Source organism: Parasteatoda tepidariorum, chromosome 2 (assembly GCF_982258835.1).
Source record: "Parasteatoda tepidariorum strain Cologne lab strain chromosome 2, Ptep-v5.0, whole genome shotgun sequence".
Lineage (NCBI taxonomy): Eukaryota > Metazoa > Arthropoda > Arachnida > Araneae > Theridiidae > Parasteatoda > Parasteatoda tepidariorum.
The window spans coordinates 82,348,550-82,362,656 of NC_141756.1; the positions used below are offsets into that span (position 1 = coordinate 82,348,550).

The 14,107-nt window shown below is 28.7% G+C and overlaps 1 protein-coding gene across 6 annotated transcripts in view; it reads left to right on the forward strand.

Annotated features, from left to right (window-relative positions):
- LRP1 (LDL receptor protein 1) overlaps nucleotides 1-14,107 on the forward strand; it is a 137,418-nt gene that overhangs the window by 16,987 nt on the left and 106,324 nt on the right. For all 6 annotated transcript variants that reach the window (XM_087157618.1, XM_087157622.1, XM_087157620.1 and 3 more), the window contains exons 11-15: nucleotides 6,216-6,350; nucleotides 7,843-8,082; nucleotides 9,985-10,159; nucleotides 11,054-11,288; nucleotides 12,598-12,787. In XM_087157618.1, the coding sequence (XP_087013744.1) occupies nucleotides 6,216-6,350; nucleotides 7,843-8,082; nucleotides 9,985-10,159; nucleotides 11,054-11,288; nucleotides 12,598-12,787 (975 nt within the window). The remainder of the gene's footprint in view (nucleotides 1-6,215; nucleotides 6,351-7,842; nucleotides 8,083-9,984; nucleotides 10,160-11,053; nucleotides 11,289-12,597; nucleotides 12,788-14,107) is intronic.

The following is a 14,107-nucleotide window of genomic DNA, read 5'->3' on the forward strand; positions in this document are numbered from 1 at the left end:
GATAGTTCCCCTTGAATTCGTACTGTTGAAATGGTTTCAGTGAGTGTGAGCATTACAAGTCTGATTAATTTTGATGGAATATTAAAATCATATAGGGTCCTTAATAGCTCAGTCCTATTAATACTATCATATGCCGCCTTAAAATCCACAAATAAATGATGGGTCTCTATTCCAAATTCTCTACATTTCTCCAAAGTTTGTCGTAGGGTGAAGATTTGGTCAACTGTGGACCTTCCTTTGCGGAAGCCACACTGATAGTCACCTATGACGCTGTCTACAATGGGAGACAGACGTTCAAATAGGATATTTGAGAAGACCTTATAGGCAACGCATAACAGACTTATTCCTCTATAGTTGTGACAGTCCAATACATCCCCTTTTTTATGTATTGGACATAAAATACTCAACTTCCATTCAGTAGGTAATATCTCTCTCTCCCAACTAGATAGAATAATTTTCCAGATGTTGTTTACAATAGCGTTCCCACCATATTTTAGAATTTCAGCTGGAATATTATCTGGTCCTGCCGCTTTATTACATTTCAGTTTGTTCATAGCGTGTTGTACCTCTTCCAGGGTCGGACTGTCAACCAGTGTATCATTGATATTGTTGACCGTAAAATTTAATTCACTTGACTCATTGGAGTTAAGTAAATGGTCAAAGTGTTCAACCCATCTGTCCATAATTTTATTTCTCTCATTAACAATAGTTCCATTTTCATCTTTACAAAGAGAGATCCTTGGTTTAAAGTCTCTTCTTCCCTCATTGATGACCCGATAAAAAGCTCTGCTTTCATGGTTGGTCCTAAGAGATTCGACTTCTTTAAATTGGTTCTCCCTGTAAGCTTTCTTTTTTCCTTTGTGTACTTTCTTTTCCTCTCTACATGCACTCCTATATTCATCAATTGATCCTCTGGTGAATTTTCTGTTAAGCATATTTTTGTAAGCTTTATTTTTTCTTTCATTGACCATTCTACACTCTTCATCAAACCAGTCAGTTCTTATTGATCTTTTTTTCCTGCCCAGCAGCTCATGTGCTGTTGAGAGTATAGAATCTTTTACTTGTTGCCATTCCCTATTTAATTCATCGCAATCCTCTTTCGCATTAAGCTCAGTTGAGAGTTGAGTTTGAAATTCCCTGCGAACCTCAGGATTGCTCAACTTTTCACAATTAAGTCTTACAGAATTGACCCTTCTTGCTTTTCTCACCATTGAGATTCTTTCTCTTAGCTTACAGATCACTAAATAGTGATCAGAGTCTAAGTTAGCTCCTCTGTGAGTTTTTACATCTAAAAGATTTGTACGATATCTAGAGCTAATTAGTATATGGTCAATCTGATTTCTGTATGATCCATCAGGGGATCTCCACGTTACCTTATGAATGTTCTTATGTTGAAAGAAAGTGCTTCCAATTATCATATCATGAGATGCAGCCAGTGCCGTAGCGAGCTTAACTCGCGCCCGGGGCACAATATCTTTTTAGCGCCCCCTCACTCGAAAACCATCTAATATTATAAGTAAAATATACTCGCAAAATAATAAATAAATTAAGTAAAATAAATAAAGTCATAGGCTCAAGCTAGGCATTAAATTTGAGACAAAAAATGTAGTTGAGAAAACAAGACTAGATTTTGAAATGTATATGATCATCTAGAATTAGTTCAAAAGATACCCATTATTTATTTTACATATTTATAAAGAAATATTTTAAAAACACGCAGTTTTAAAACAATAAAAAAGTAAATATTTATTATCTCTAAGGAGATGCACATAAATTTTCCGCTTTTGATGAAGCAAATTTATCAATAATATCATCAAAGTTGATCATTTCAAATTTTTCTCTTTCCACACTTAAAAATGCTAAGTCACTTAGGTGATCTTGTCCCATCGATGATCGTAGATATGTCAAAATTAATTTTAATTTGCTAAATGGCCATTCGCAGCTAGCAATTGATACTGAGAGAGTCAGGAGTATTTGAAGTGCCACTCTCAGGTTTGGAAAAACATCTTCTCCATACGGGATTATGAAAGTAAGAGATTCTAATGGAGTTTTAAGTTCAATTTCTTTTCTACTGCGGAGTAACATTTTGCAGTCACATACTTCGATAAAGAGTTCTATTCCATTGAAATCTGTATTATAAAATTCCCCCAAATTTAAAAAAAAATAATTTCAAGGTCATTATCAACATTATCCTTGTTTAATAAATTTTCAACGTCTAGAAGAAATCCAAATTTGAAATTAAGGTCACTTAATCGTGTAAATCCTGTATATATTTCTTGTTGGAGATGATCAAGAACGCTTTTCATAACGCGAGAAATTTCACTTTCTGCGGAAAGACTGACATCTCTAGCCAATTCTCCGGGCATTTTGAGGCGTCTTCTTAAGCGTATTGTTGCATCAATATCCCATTTTTCACAAAGAGACTTCGCTTTTTCTATTGCCTCATCACACAGCTTGTCTCGAATTTCGGCTAGTTCAGTCGCTAATGATTCAAGATCATGGAACACTTCTCTAAAATTCATTCTAGGATCTTGTAATCTGAGCTGCACACGATCATTCCTCCCTAAGATTTCATATCAGAAATGAGCTGAAGTTATGAAACTAAAAGTTAGTATATTTCGCAACAGAATTGGAGCACCCTGCAAATATTTGGAGATAATATATGTAACCACACAGCGTAGATGCCATAAGGAAGTGCTGGCAGACACAGGTCGAGTCAGCCCTGCCATTAGAAAAGACATGTCATTTCTATTATTAATATATTATTACAGTTTGATTAGTGTTCCTTTTTATTTACGAATTAACATTTATTATATTTCACTGGCACTAAATTTAAAATATATTTTCCAGAAATAAATTATAATAAAAATTATCCAACGATTTGGTTTTGTTGACCATTTGGCGCCCCTTTGTGAGTAGCGCCCGGGGCATGATGCCCCCTCTTGCTCCCCCCTCGCTACGCCACTGGATGCAGCGAAACTAATAAGCCTGACTCCATTATCATTTGAGACATCGTGTAAACTATAGTTTCCCAAAACTGGTCTAAATTCTTCCTCATGACCAACTTTAGAGTTGAAATCACCCATGATGATCTTCACGTCATGTCTTGGGCATAAGCCCCAGAGGCGATCTAACTCGTCATAAAAATTATCTTTTTCCTCATCATCTCCTTCTTCAGTTGGTGCATATACATTAATGATGGAATAGTTGGCAAAACTTCCTTTTAAGCATAATAGACATAGAGTAATAGACAGGCCATTTAAATATTGAACATTGCGATTCTTATTTACGAGATTTAAAAAACCAATTTCGCGATTTGTATTTACGAGCTTTTAAAACCCTATGTAGCTACCCGAGCTTAAAATCCAATGTCGTGATTCGTTTTTGCGGTTGTAATATCGCGCGATTTTAAAATTATGCATCTTGATCTAAAAATTACGAATCATGATTTGTATTTTCGCATTTTTTAAATTCCATGTAGAGTTTTATATGCACGTGATTTAAAAGCCTCATATCGGGATTTATAATCACATGAATTACAAGTTTAAACAAAAATTAGACAAAAAAAGTGCGATTTATATATATATGGGTCATTCTCACAAAAACAGTCATTTTCATGTCCCCAGTATATTTTATGTTTGTTTTACAGCTTACGAAAAAAAAAAATTCAGGGAAAGTGTCCTTCAGAATGCAAGCTAACAAAAGAATAAAAATAAAATTATCAATTTTTATTTTATATTTATTTTAGGTAATTAAAATATACCAATATGTCATTCCCTCACTTGTCCCCACTGTTGATTTAAAAAAAGAAAAAAATTGTTTCTGAAACAAAATTTTTTTTTTTACAAATTCGTGTTTTTTATTTCAGAATACTGAAATATAGAATTCAGAAAATCAATTTTAAATTTAATTTCTGATAAAAATATTAACGCAGCACTATTTTAAACTTTGTCCCCAGTGTTTCGCGTCATTCCCTCACAACAATGTTCTTATCACCTGCAATCTTCTTAGAATAAAAATATTTTAATAAAAACTTCAGAAGTTAACAACTGGCATCATAGAACAAAATTGCAGTATGTTTCCATCTTCAACTTAAAGAAGCTTTGCTGTGGAATAAATTTGAATGAATCAAACCTGGTAAAATTTTTTACATTTGTCATTCCCTCATGTCATTTTTTAGAGTAAAATAAAATACAACTTCATCGAGAAAGTGGATAATTATATGTTGCTTTCTTGTATGAATATAATTGTATGTGATTGACTTCAGAAATTATTTAGGCCTAACTGTTATTTTTAAATTTTATTGAATTCGTCATTCCCTCACTAGTGTAGAAAGTGAGGGAATGACGCTGAAGTGAGGGAATGATTCAAGATGAGTATATTATGAAATTTTTTTTTTTGTTCAATCGTGCCAGCCAATTTTATTTCTCAAACTTGTAAAAACTATTAAATATATAAGACTAAATTATAATTAATATTAGATATACTTAGTATGTTATCATTTTCAAACTTTAGGTAGATGTAACTTAGATAAAAACATGTATTAAAATAAAATATCATTCCCTCACTATTAGTGTCATTCCCTCACTTTTTAAATAGTGAAAATAATTAATTTACTTATTAATTATTTTGAAAAATAAATTAAAAAATTAATAAATTAATTTATTAAATTAATTAGTTTATTTATTTAATTAATTATTAATTATTATAAATTAATTATTTAAAAAATTAATTAATTCAAATATTAAGTATAATTTATAGGATATATACTTTCTTTATAATGCCATTACATATTTCTATTAATATAAAAAGTTTCAGAGCTTTTTATTCACTTTACTTTTTTGGGATTTTATGAACTGAAAAATGACAGTTTTCGTGAGAATGACCCATATATATTTATATATATATATATATATATTCTTGGATTTCCTCTTTTTTACTTTCTGACTACTCTCATCCCTGAATCTAGAACGTATTGCCAAATATTAAATAATCCCAAGAAACTGAAGTACTAAGATATTACCTGATTAAAAAATTCATTCGCTTCAAAAATATACAAATTATATATTTTACATATGGCACTTTTATGTAAAATATATAATTTGTATATTTTTGAAGTGAATGAAGTTTTCAATCATGTGGTATGTATTGCCAAATAGTTTTGTTAGAAAAGTGGTAAAAGCTTGAAATTTTTAATGTTATGTTCTCTTTTTGGGTTTTTTCATCATAATTCTCTCTGGAATTAGTTCATGCATATCAAAATATTTTTACACCCATTTATGAAATCCCCTTATCTTAAATATAATTTTATTCAAAATATGGTAAAATACTGTATATTATTTTCATTATTTACTTTAATAATTTTATAAACTTACTTGAATTGTAATGTATAAGAAGTTGTACACCTGCTTTAATTTAATTTTAATTACAAAATTTAAGAATCATTTGATATTATTAACTAGCAACTTGACTCCCTTTTGAACTAATGATTTTTAGTTGAAAAAATTAGCTCTATAGTACAAAATGATGAGTCTCTATAAAAATTTAGTCTGGTCGCCAAAATAATATATAATCTGAGAACATTTAAAGAAGGTAATATATATAGATTTTACATGCAATTTCTTTAAGTTATTTGTCTGTGCTTTATGTTATAGCATTACACATTTAACTGCACTTAAGTACAGACGGCTTGATTTTTTGTTGTCTTTTTTTTCAAAAGGCTTGAACTAATAAATTTCTACTATATTGCACATGAATTGGTATCTGTAAAGTTTTGTTTTTCTATTGTATTGGTTTCTGTAAGGCTTTGTGTTTCTTTTCTAAATGTGCAAAGAATATTTTTCATAAAATGTGTTCTTATTTAAAATTTAAATGAGTAAAAATTTATTTCGAATTATGCAATTATTTTTTTAAAAAATGAAAAAAATCAAAAGCTTTCTAATAGCATAAATTACAAATAATACTAATAAAGAAGCAACACATTTGGTGCTTTTATCTGAAGGTGTTATTTGCTACCTATATTCTTTTTTATTTTTTTATTTTATCAAAAATGTTCATATTTATGAAGCATGACATACGTTCCAAGTTGGTGATGGTATTAACATAAAATCTTTTTATTTTAATAACACTTATTGTTAATGTTAATTATATTCAATATACTTTAGTACATGTATAAGTAAATACATATTTTATCTGCCTATTTTTTTCTTTTACAGTAATGCATCCATGTTCTCATAGAAATGGCCAATGTGATCATATTTGCATCCCTCTTTTTAAAGAAGGTGTTACAGTTGTTAAATGTCTATGCAGGACAGGTTTTAACCTTGTTGCCAGAGGGAAGAAATGCATTCGTAAGCTCATTTATTTGTTTTACATATAGTCTGTCAAATGAATTGTTTTTACATATTGTCTGTCAAATGTGGTGAATCTAAGTCATATCATAAGGCAAAAGTATAACTTTCAATTCATTAGGAGTGCTCATTCAGAAAAGATGAGCAAAACATAATGACCATTGTTTTTCTTTTCATTTGAAAACTGGGTTTTTTTAGTTAAAAAATTAGTGTTTATTCTCAGTATTTTATTATATTTTTATGACAAGATAGTGAGTATTACTAATATTTAAAAGAAAAAAAAAATCAAAATTTGTCATAGTTTGATCTTTTTTTGATACAAGTTATTTCTCTAAATTTTAAGAATCAAATCAGGGAAGAAAAAGTTTATTTTATTGTATAATATTTATTGAATGCTATCCTTTGCTGATTAAAGTGATTTTATGATGATGAATTTATTAGTATCAAAAGTTTAGTTTAATGACTGTCATAATCTTTTTGTTTTTTTTACTTTAATTTTATTTGTATTGCACAATATTTTTTAGTACGTCATTTTATGTAAGCAAAAGTTTTATTATAAAGTTAATATAATGAGAAATAAATAAATATAATACGAGACAAATATAATATGAAATAAGTATAATTTGGAACAATAATGATGACCTTTAAAATGCATTTGGGAAGAAATGACAAAGAGTCATCTTGTTCTAAGCATTTGCTCGTATTTGAGAAATATTAAGTATAGCATCCCATTATTAAATGCAGATGAGCTTTATTTCTTAATATTTGACTTGCCTAATTAAAATTTTAATGGAAAGCGAATAGTTTTAAAAATTTGCATTATATATATTTAATATATCAACTTTTTCATACAAGGGATTATAAATTAAAAACTTATAATTTTATAAATAAAAGTTGCTGAATGTTTTTGTCTTCTGAATTAAGATGACAATGACTGTTATATCCGAAATGACTGTGGAAATAATATCAATGACACTCTGGTGATAGAAAGATTTAAATAAACAGTACATATTTGAAAATAAGATATACTTGTTAGTCTAAATAGTTCATGAGGAAATTTTGCTGAAATAAATAGTTAGTTTAATATTTGTAATGCACAAATCTTTATTTGGATTATTTGTAAAAAAATGTTCATATTTCTGGAATAGTGTTTTGATTTATTCTCTTCATATCTATTTTTCATATTTGTTTTTCATATCTATTATTCATATTTATGTTTATTATTGATTTTTCTGTCCTGTTTTTCTGTTGCTTTTACCTTTTATATATTTAGTTAGTTTTTTTTAAAAAAATTTATGTGATATAAGCATTTGAACATAACCTTTGCTTTCTTTTAAAAACTTAACTATTAATTTGTATAGAGTTAAAAGAATTAAAGTAAAATTCAGAGCATTTTCTATGTTTTTAGTTGAAATATTTCTTTCCAATAGTTTTACGTCCACTCTAGTCTATTGTTTCTCATTTAATTTTAAATCAGTTTATATGATTTCAGCTGCCAAACAGGGTCAGTTTCTGTTGTATGGACGAGGACATCCTGGGGCAATAAAAGGGATTTCTTTAAATACGGGAGGAAAGCAGGAAGAAGTGCTGATCCCTATTCTAGACTTGAACAGACCAATTGCTATGGACTATGATGCTCGAGGACAGTTTATTTATTACTCAGATGTTCAGAGGTTTGTCATTGAGCGACAAAAAATAGATGGCAGTCAAAGAGATGTTTATTTGGAGAAGGGTAAGTTGTATATGTATATGCTGTAGTATCTGCATTTTTTTGTTTTTCTTCTGATTACTTTGTGAAAAAAAATTAAATATGTCATGGTTTTTCTTAATAATTTTCAAAGTCATAATTTGGCTACTGAAATATGATTCAGGCTTCAAACAAATAATTTGCAGTACACCATGAAATGAACGACTGAGGTTACTAGTTTAAGAGACAAAATGCTAACAAAAAATGTTACACATTTGTTTCCATCTACCTATGTTCGATTGATTTTTTTTTACTTTAAACTTTTTTATACAAAATGTAGAACAAATAATGTTTTTTATTAGCTCACAAAAAATAAATGAATTAACTTAATCCAAATTATGAGTAGAAAGAAAATAGAAGAAAAGTTTATGAATAAAATAATCAATTAACTTCCTCATGAGACATTTCAATGCAGTTAAAGTTTACACAATTATTCACTTGATATTTAAGTAAGTATAATCATACTAGTATTTTAAATAAATATGAGTTCAGTTGCCATCAGAAAGTTTATTTTTTCTGTATTTCAAACTTTTAAGTATACAAGTACAATTACCTTAATGGTAGATAAGTAAAATTTCGTTATGGTTGTTATATTGATTATTATCAATCATTATCTGTAAGTGTAGAATATGAAGAAATGTAGGAAAGTTCTACTATGAAGTTTATTTTATTTTATGTTATGTATTATTGAATAACTGATGTTGAACAGCTGACCCAACTCTGAGCTTACGACTTTAAACGTTCAACTCCGTAGTCTTGTAATTTTTATCACAATTCTGAAGACAAAAGAACTCCTGGCTCAAACATAGGGGCAAACTAGCCTTCTTCAAACCTTTATCCTCATATACGTTTCATGGTGAGAAAAACCACAAAAACCTCCCATAGTTAGTCCAACAGCAAGTGGGTTCTAACCCATGATCTGATACCACTGAGGATATTTTATGTCAGCACTGTGGTTGGTGCAATCGAGGAGCAATTATGTCACCAATCACTATTCTGATTTGAACCTTGGTCACCTCATTGGGAGGCAAATGCTCTATCCCCTGAGCTACCTCAGCTCTAGTTATGAAGTTTTATTTTATTTTATAATTGTTGTTGAACACCCAGCCCAATTTTGAGTCAATGACTACCTATATTCAATTCTGTCACCTTGTAATTTTGAACCCAATCCAGAAGACAATGGAACTCCTGGATCAAGTGTTTGTAGAAATTTACCTTCTGGAGGACTTTTTGAGGGAACTAATCCGCATTTGCGTTACATGAAGAGGAAAGGCACAAAAACTCCCATAGTTAGTTTGACAGCAAGAGAACTCTAACCGATGATCCGTCTACCACTGAGGATGTTTTATGTTTGGACTGTGTTGGTGCATCCGGGTCACTTCATTTGGAGGCGAGCGCTATATTTCTTGAGCCACCATGGTTCTAGTTATGAAGTTTCTAAATTGGGTTAAAAAAATTTAGTTATAGCGTTTGTATATTTTAAAAATCTGTTTAATTTCTCGTAAGATACTTTAAAACTCCTTCAGGACCTGTGGAATGAGAACGAAACACTTTTCCTTTACTTTACATGCTAAAGCATATGTATACATACTACTATGTGAATACCGTGGTGAGATAATTTATCTCACCAAGAGTCAAAATAGATTCAAATTCTTCCTCATGATTCTTTGATCCTCAAAGATTCTGAGCAATTATATGTTGTCTGTGCAGGAATTCGTTTCACAATATAAGGACTGATTTTGCAATGAGTAAGTAATAATTACCCTCATTTGTCTAGATTCCGCACATAGTTTTTATTTGCACATTTGTTTGAACAAATTTACCCCAGTTGACTCCACTGTTGAATTTTAAAGACATGTTTTAAATAGTTTCTCTCTTTTTTTTTAGGATTAAACAATTGTGAAGGATTGGCTGTGGATTGGATGGGTAGGAATTTGTACTGGACAGATGAAGGGTTACTTGCGATTTTTGTGGCCAGATTGAATGATTCTAGCATTAGAAAGCAACTTATAAATGAACCCATGTCGCATCCTAAAGCTATAGTTCTTGATCCTAAAAGAGGGTAATGTTTTTTTTTTTATTTGTTTTTACTAACACATTAATAAAGTCACAAGTAATAAAACCATAATGAAATGTTAAAAAAAAAAAAAAATGCAATAAAGCTAATTCATTAGATCTGTTTGAATCTTAAAATAATTTGGTCTATTCCTATTTTGTTTAAAATCATGATCATTGTTTTCAAATTTGGTGTTAATATGTGATAAATGAATTTTTATTCATATCTTACTTAATATCACCATTTTGTTCACTGCTCTGTTGTGTGACATAGATTACATTATAAATGTCAAGTATACTTTAGATATCATTATTTCAGTTTATTATATTTTTAACTTTAATCAACCAAGTCAGAATAAATTTTACACAGTTTTGATTTATTATGAAGCAGATATAATCAAGAACCAACACAAAACTTTCTTTTCATGTTTTCACTACATCCATTTTTTTTTCTTTTAAATTTACTTGAGAAATGCCAATTGTGGTAAAGGTCAGCTTTAAAGCACTGTCAATTGGGCAATGTGTGTTAATTATTATAGATTTGCTACGCATTTCTGAATCTTGAGATTCTTAATTCTTTGAATTTAAAAGGTGTTCCATTAATATATTATAAAATCTAAGAGATTTCATTTTAAACTTTATAATCATGACTTTCAGTGATGACTGGAATCATTATTTATATTTAACATAAAATATCTTTTTTATTCAGATTTCTTAATAATCATATATATTTGTAGAATTAATATATTTTATTAAGGTACGTATCTGTAAAAATTCAATAAAGTATAAAAAATTCAGATATCAATAATGTATCATTAGTTTTGTTTAAAATTCATTGTTTGTTAATTTTAAATTGTTTTTTTTTTATTTTTTATTTTTTTAAATTTTTATTTTTTTTTAGCATGATGTATTGGTCTGATTGGTCGAATGAGTTTCAAACATCACCTGGTGACACTGCAATTGGAGGCAAAATTAAGCGAGCTTACATGGATGGCAGTAATAAAGAGATTTTCTTGTCTGAAAATTTACAGTGGCCAAACGGTCTTAGCATTGATTATGTAGAAAAGAAATTATATTGGTGTGATGCTTATCTACATCGTTTAGAGAGAGTTTCTTTAGATGGTTCTGGACGTGAGGTACTACTCTTTGTTTTGCAATGAGGTCAAATTTATGTCTTTTTTTTTTAGGATGGTTATATGTTTTTCCTATAACATTAATTAACTTTTAATTTTTTCCATTTGTTTTTACTGTTAATTAAAAATTATTTTATTGTTTTATGTAGTCAAATCCTCTGAAATTAAAATTTTTTTCTCTGCAGTCCATAATAGGAAAGTTATTTAATCATCTTTTTTTTTTTAGTTTTGATCTTCACTTTAATTCAGGATTCTTTATTTAAAAAGAAATGTAATTTGTTTTTATTAAAATTATTTAAGTTATGCTGAAGACTAGTTGCCATCATGTTTATCATTAATTTTCTTGATTCTATTTTATAAAAATAGAAACTTATTATATATTAGATCAGTGTTTCTTAATCTGATTCACTCAAAGTGTCGGTAAAATATTTCACTGTTATATTGCAGAACTGTAGGGTTAGTAATTTTTACTTAGGGCTTTTTTTTGTATTATTTACCTATACAAAATTGTGTTATTGAAACAATTTTTTGGCCTGTTTGTTTTCGATCATACGTATGCTATCAACAATGAATAATATTTTAAATATGAGCCTATATAAATGTACATATATATGAGCCTATATAAATATACATATATATGAGCCTATATAAATATCATACTTATTAATTACAAGATTGAATTTTCTTTCAATTAATGAAAATAATTTAAGATTAAAGATAAATCAGAAGTTGTTATGAGAAATTTTCAGAGAAAGGCATTGGCCCACATTAGGCTGTATGGCCAACTATAATGATGACAAATGCTTTTTTATTGAAAGGTGGTTGAGGAACAATGACTGAGATAAAAAATAAGCAAACAATTTAGAAAAATAGCAGTTTAATCAAAATATGTCGTTTTTGATATAAATTCTCTTTAATTCTCAACTGTCTGATCTTATACGAAGTTTAGCATCACTATCTTTGTTATAATTTAAAGTTCTATGTGTTCAAAAGATTTTTACTTTTGTTGTATTCTATTGCCTAGTTGATTTAATTTTGATTTGTTAGAATTTACAATATCCCGTTAATGCATTTTCCTGTGAAATCTTTATATCATTTAATTAAAATAAATAAGAATATTGGGTATATAATAAGTAAATAAGATCAGGGATAAGCATTATTTTATAATTCAATAATTTAATGTATGTTTGTCTTAAATTTATGGCTTTTTTACTTCTTTTATTATTAATTCTATTTTTATTTTTTTCCAGCCCTGCCATAAAGTATAGATGTTTGCCTTGAAGTTTTTTCTAATCCTAAATCTTTTTTTTAGATTTTGTTTGAAGATGAAAACCGTGGCCACCCATATGGCTTGGCTCATTTCAATAATTTTGTATACTGGTCGGAATATCAACATGGTTTTTTGCAACGACTCAATTTGATGAATAAATCTGTTACTACATTGATAAAAGAAAATCCTCCTGTGTACCAAATTAGAATTTTTGATAGTGCTACTCAAACAGGTATATTTATGTTTTATACTTATCAATTGAGTGACTTATAAAGGCTTTTTGTAATGATTAATAGGATAGTTTCTTTTTCAATTTCATAAACATTAGTTGTAAATTTAATTTTGCTTTTTAAATATTTAAGCTGCTTTGTAACACTTTTAATTTATAGTGTAGTGATTTTTAATCTTAGGCTATGTCAACCTTCATCTACCAAAAGGTACCTCATGATAGAATTAAGTTAACATGTCTTATATACTAGTGAATTGGTATTTAATATTTATAGTGATAGTTACGCTACAATAGTTAGGTCTGCGGCATGCAGATGTAAAATTAAACCTTCTCCGAATCGGCCACACTAGGCTGACCCACCTACATTTGTTATTTGGGGCACCTCCTCCCCAATGCAACACCTGTAAAGTTCTACTCACTATTCATCATATTTTAATCATCTGCTCATTTTTTAACCATCATCGTCTAACCTTTTTTGGTAGTTCTATTTTAACTCTTCAGGATTTGTTAGGTGACTCTCATCATCCTAACATTTTTGCGTTTCTACGCGCAATTGGTCTTTTATACTGTATATAACTGTTTTATCCTATTCACAATTTTATCTGATTTTATTCATCTTTGAATGCAACTGTTTTATAATGCTTTACTACATTTACATTTTATCTGAGTTTACTCACTTTTGAATACCTCTGTCACGTTGTATCTAGTTTTATAAATTCCGTGTGACTTTTAATGAAGAAAATTTGTAATATACATTTACCTTTATTTTAAAACAGTTCGTTTGGTGCAGCATGCCCTTCTTTGGACTTTGTGCCATTAAACCCTACATTTAATCAATCAAGGCACAGTAGTTAGTCTTTTTATTTAAGAAAAATTGAGCATCAATTCTACCAAAATTAAAAACTGGTAAAATTTAAAAGAGTTTAAGTTAAATTATAAAATTTGTGTAGTCAGTTTCTAGTGATTTATTTATATATTATCTCAAGGACTTGTTGATTTAAGCTTACCTTTAATATTATAATTTTGTTTTTCTTAAAGTTTTGATAAGCAACCATTGAGTATATATTTAAAATTTAAATCAGAAGAACCTATGTAAAGTCTTTCTAAACAAAATTCATGCCTTCAATGAAAATTTTTGTTTTGTATAAACATACAAGATAAAATTTCATAAAGGAAACAATTGAGTGCATTATTTTCCCACATTATTTCTTTTATATTGCTATAATTTTTATAATATATATATATTTTCATAAATCAATATATCTAAAGGACTGGTATAAATTAAAATGGAAAGCTCATAAAGTAGTTTGACGGAGAAAAAAA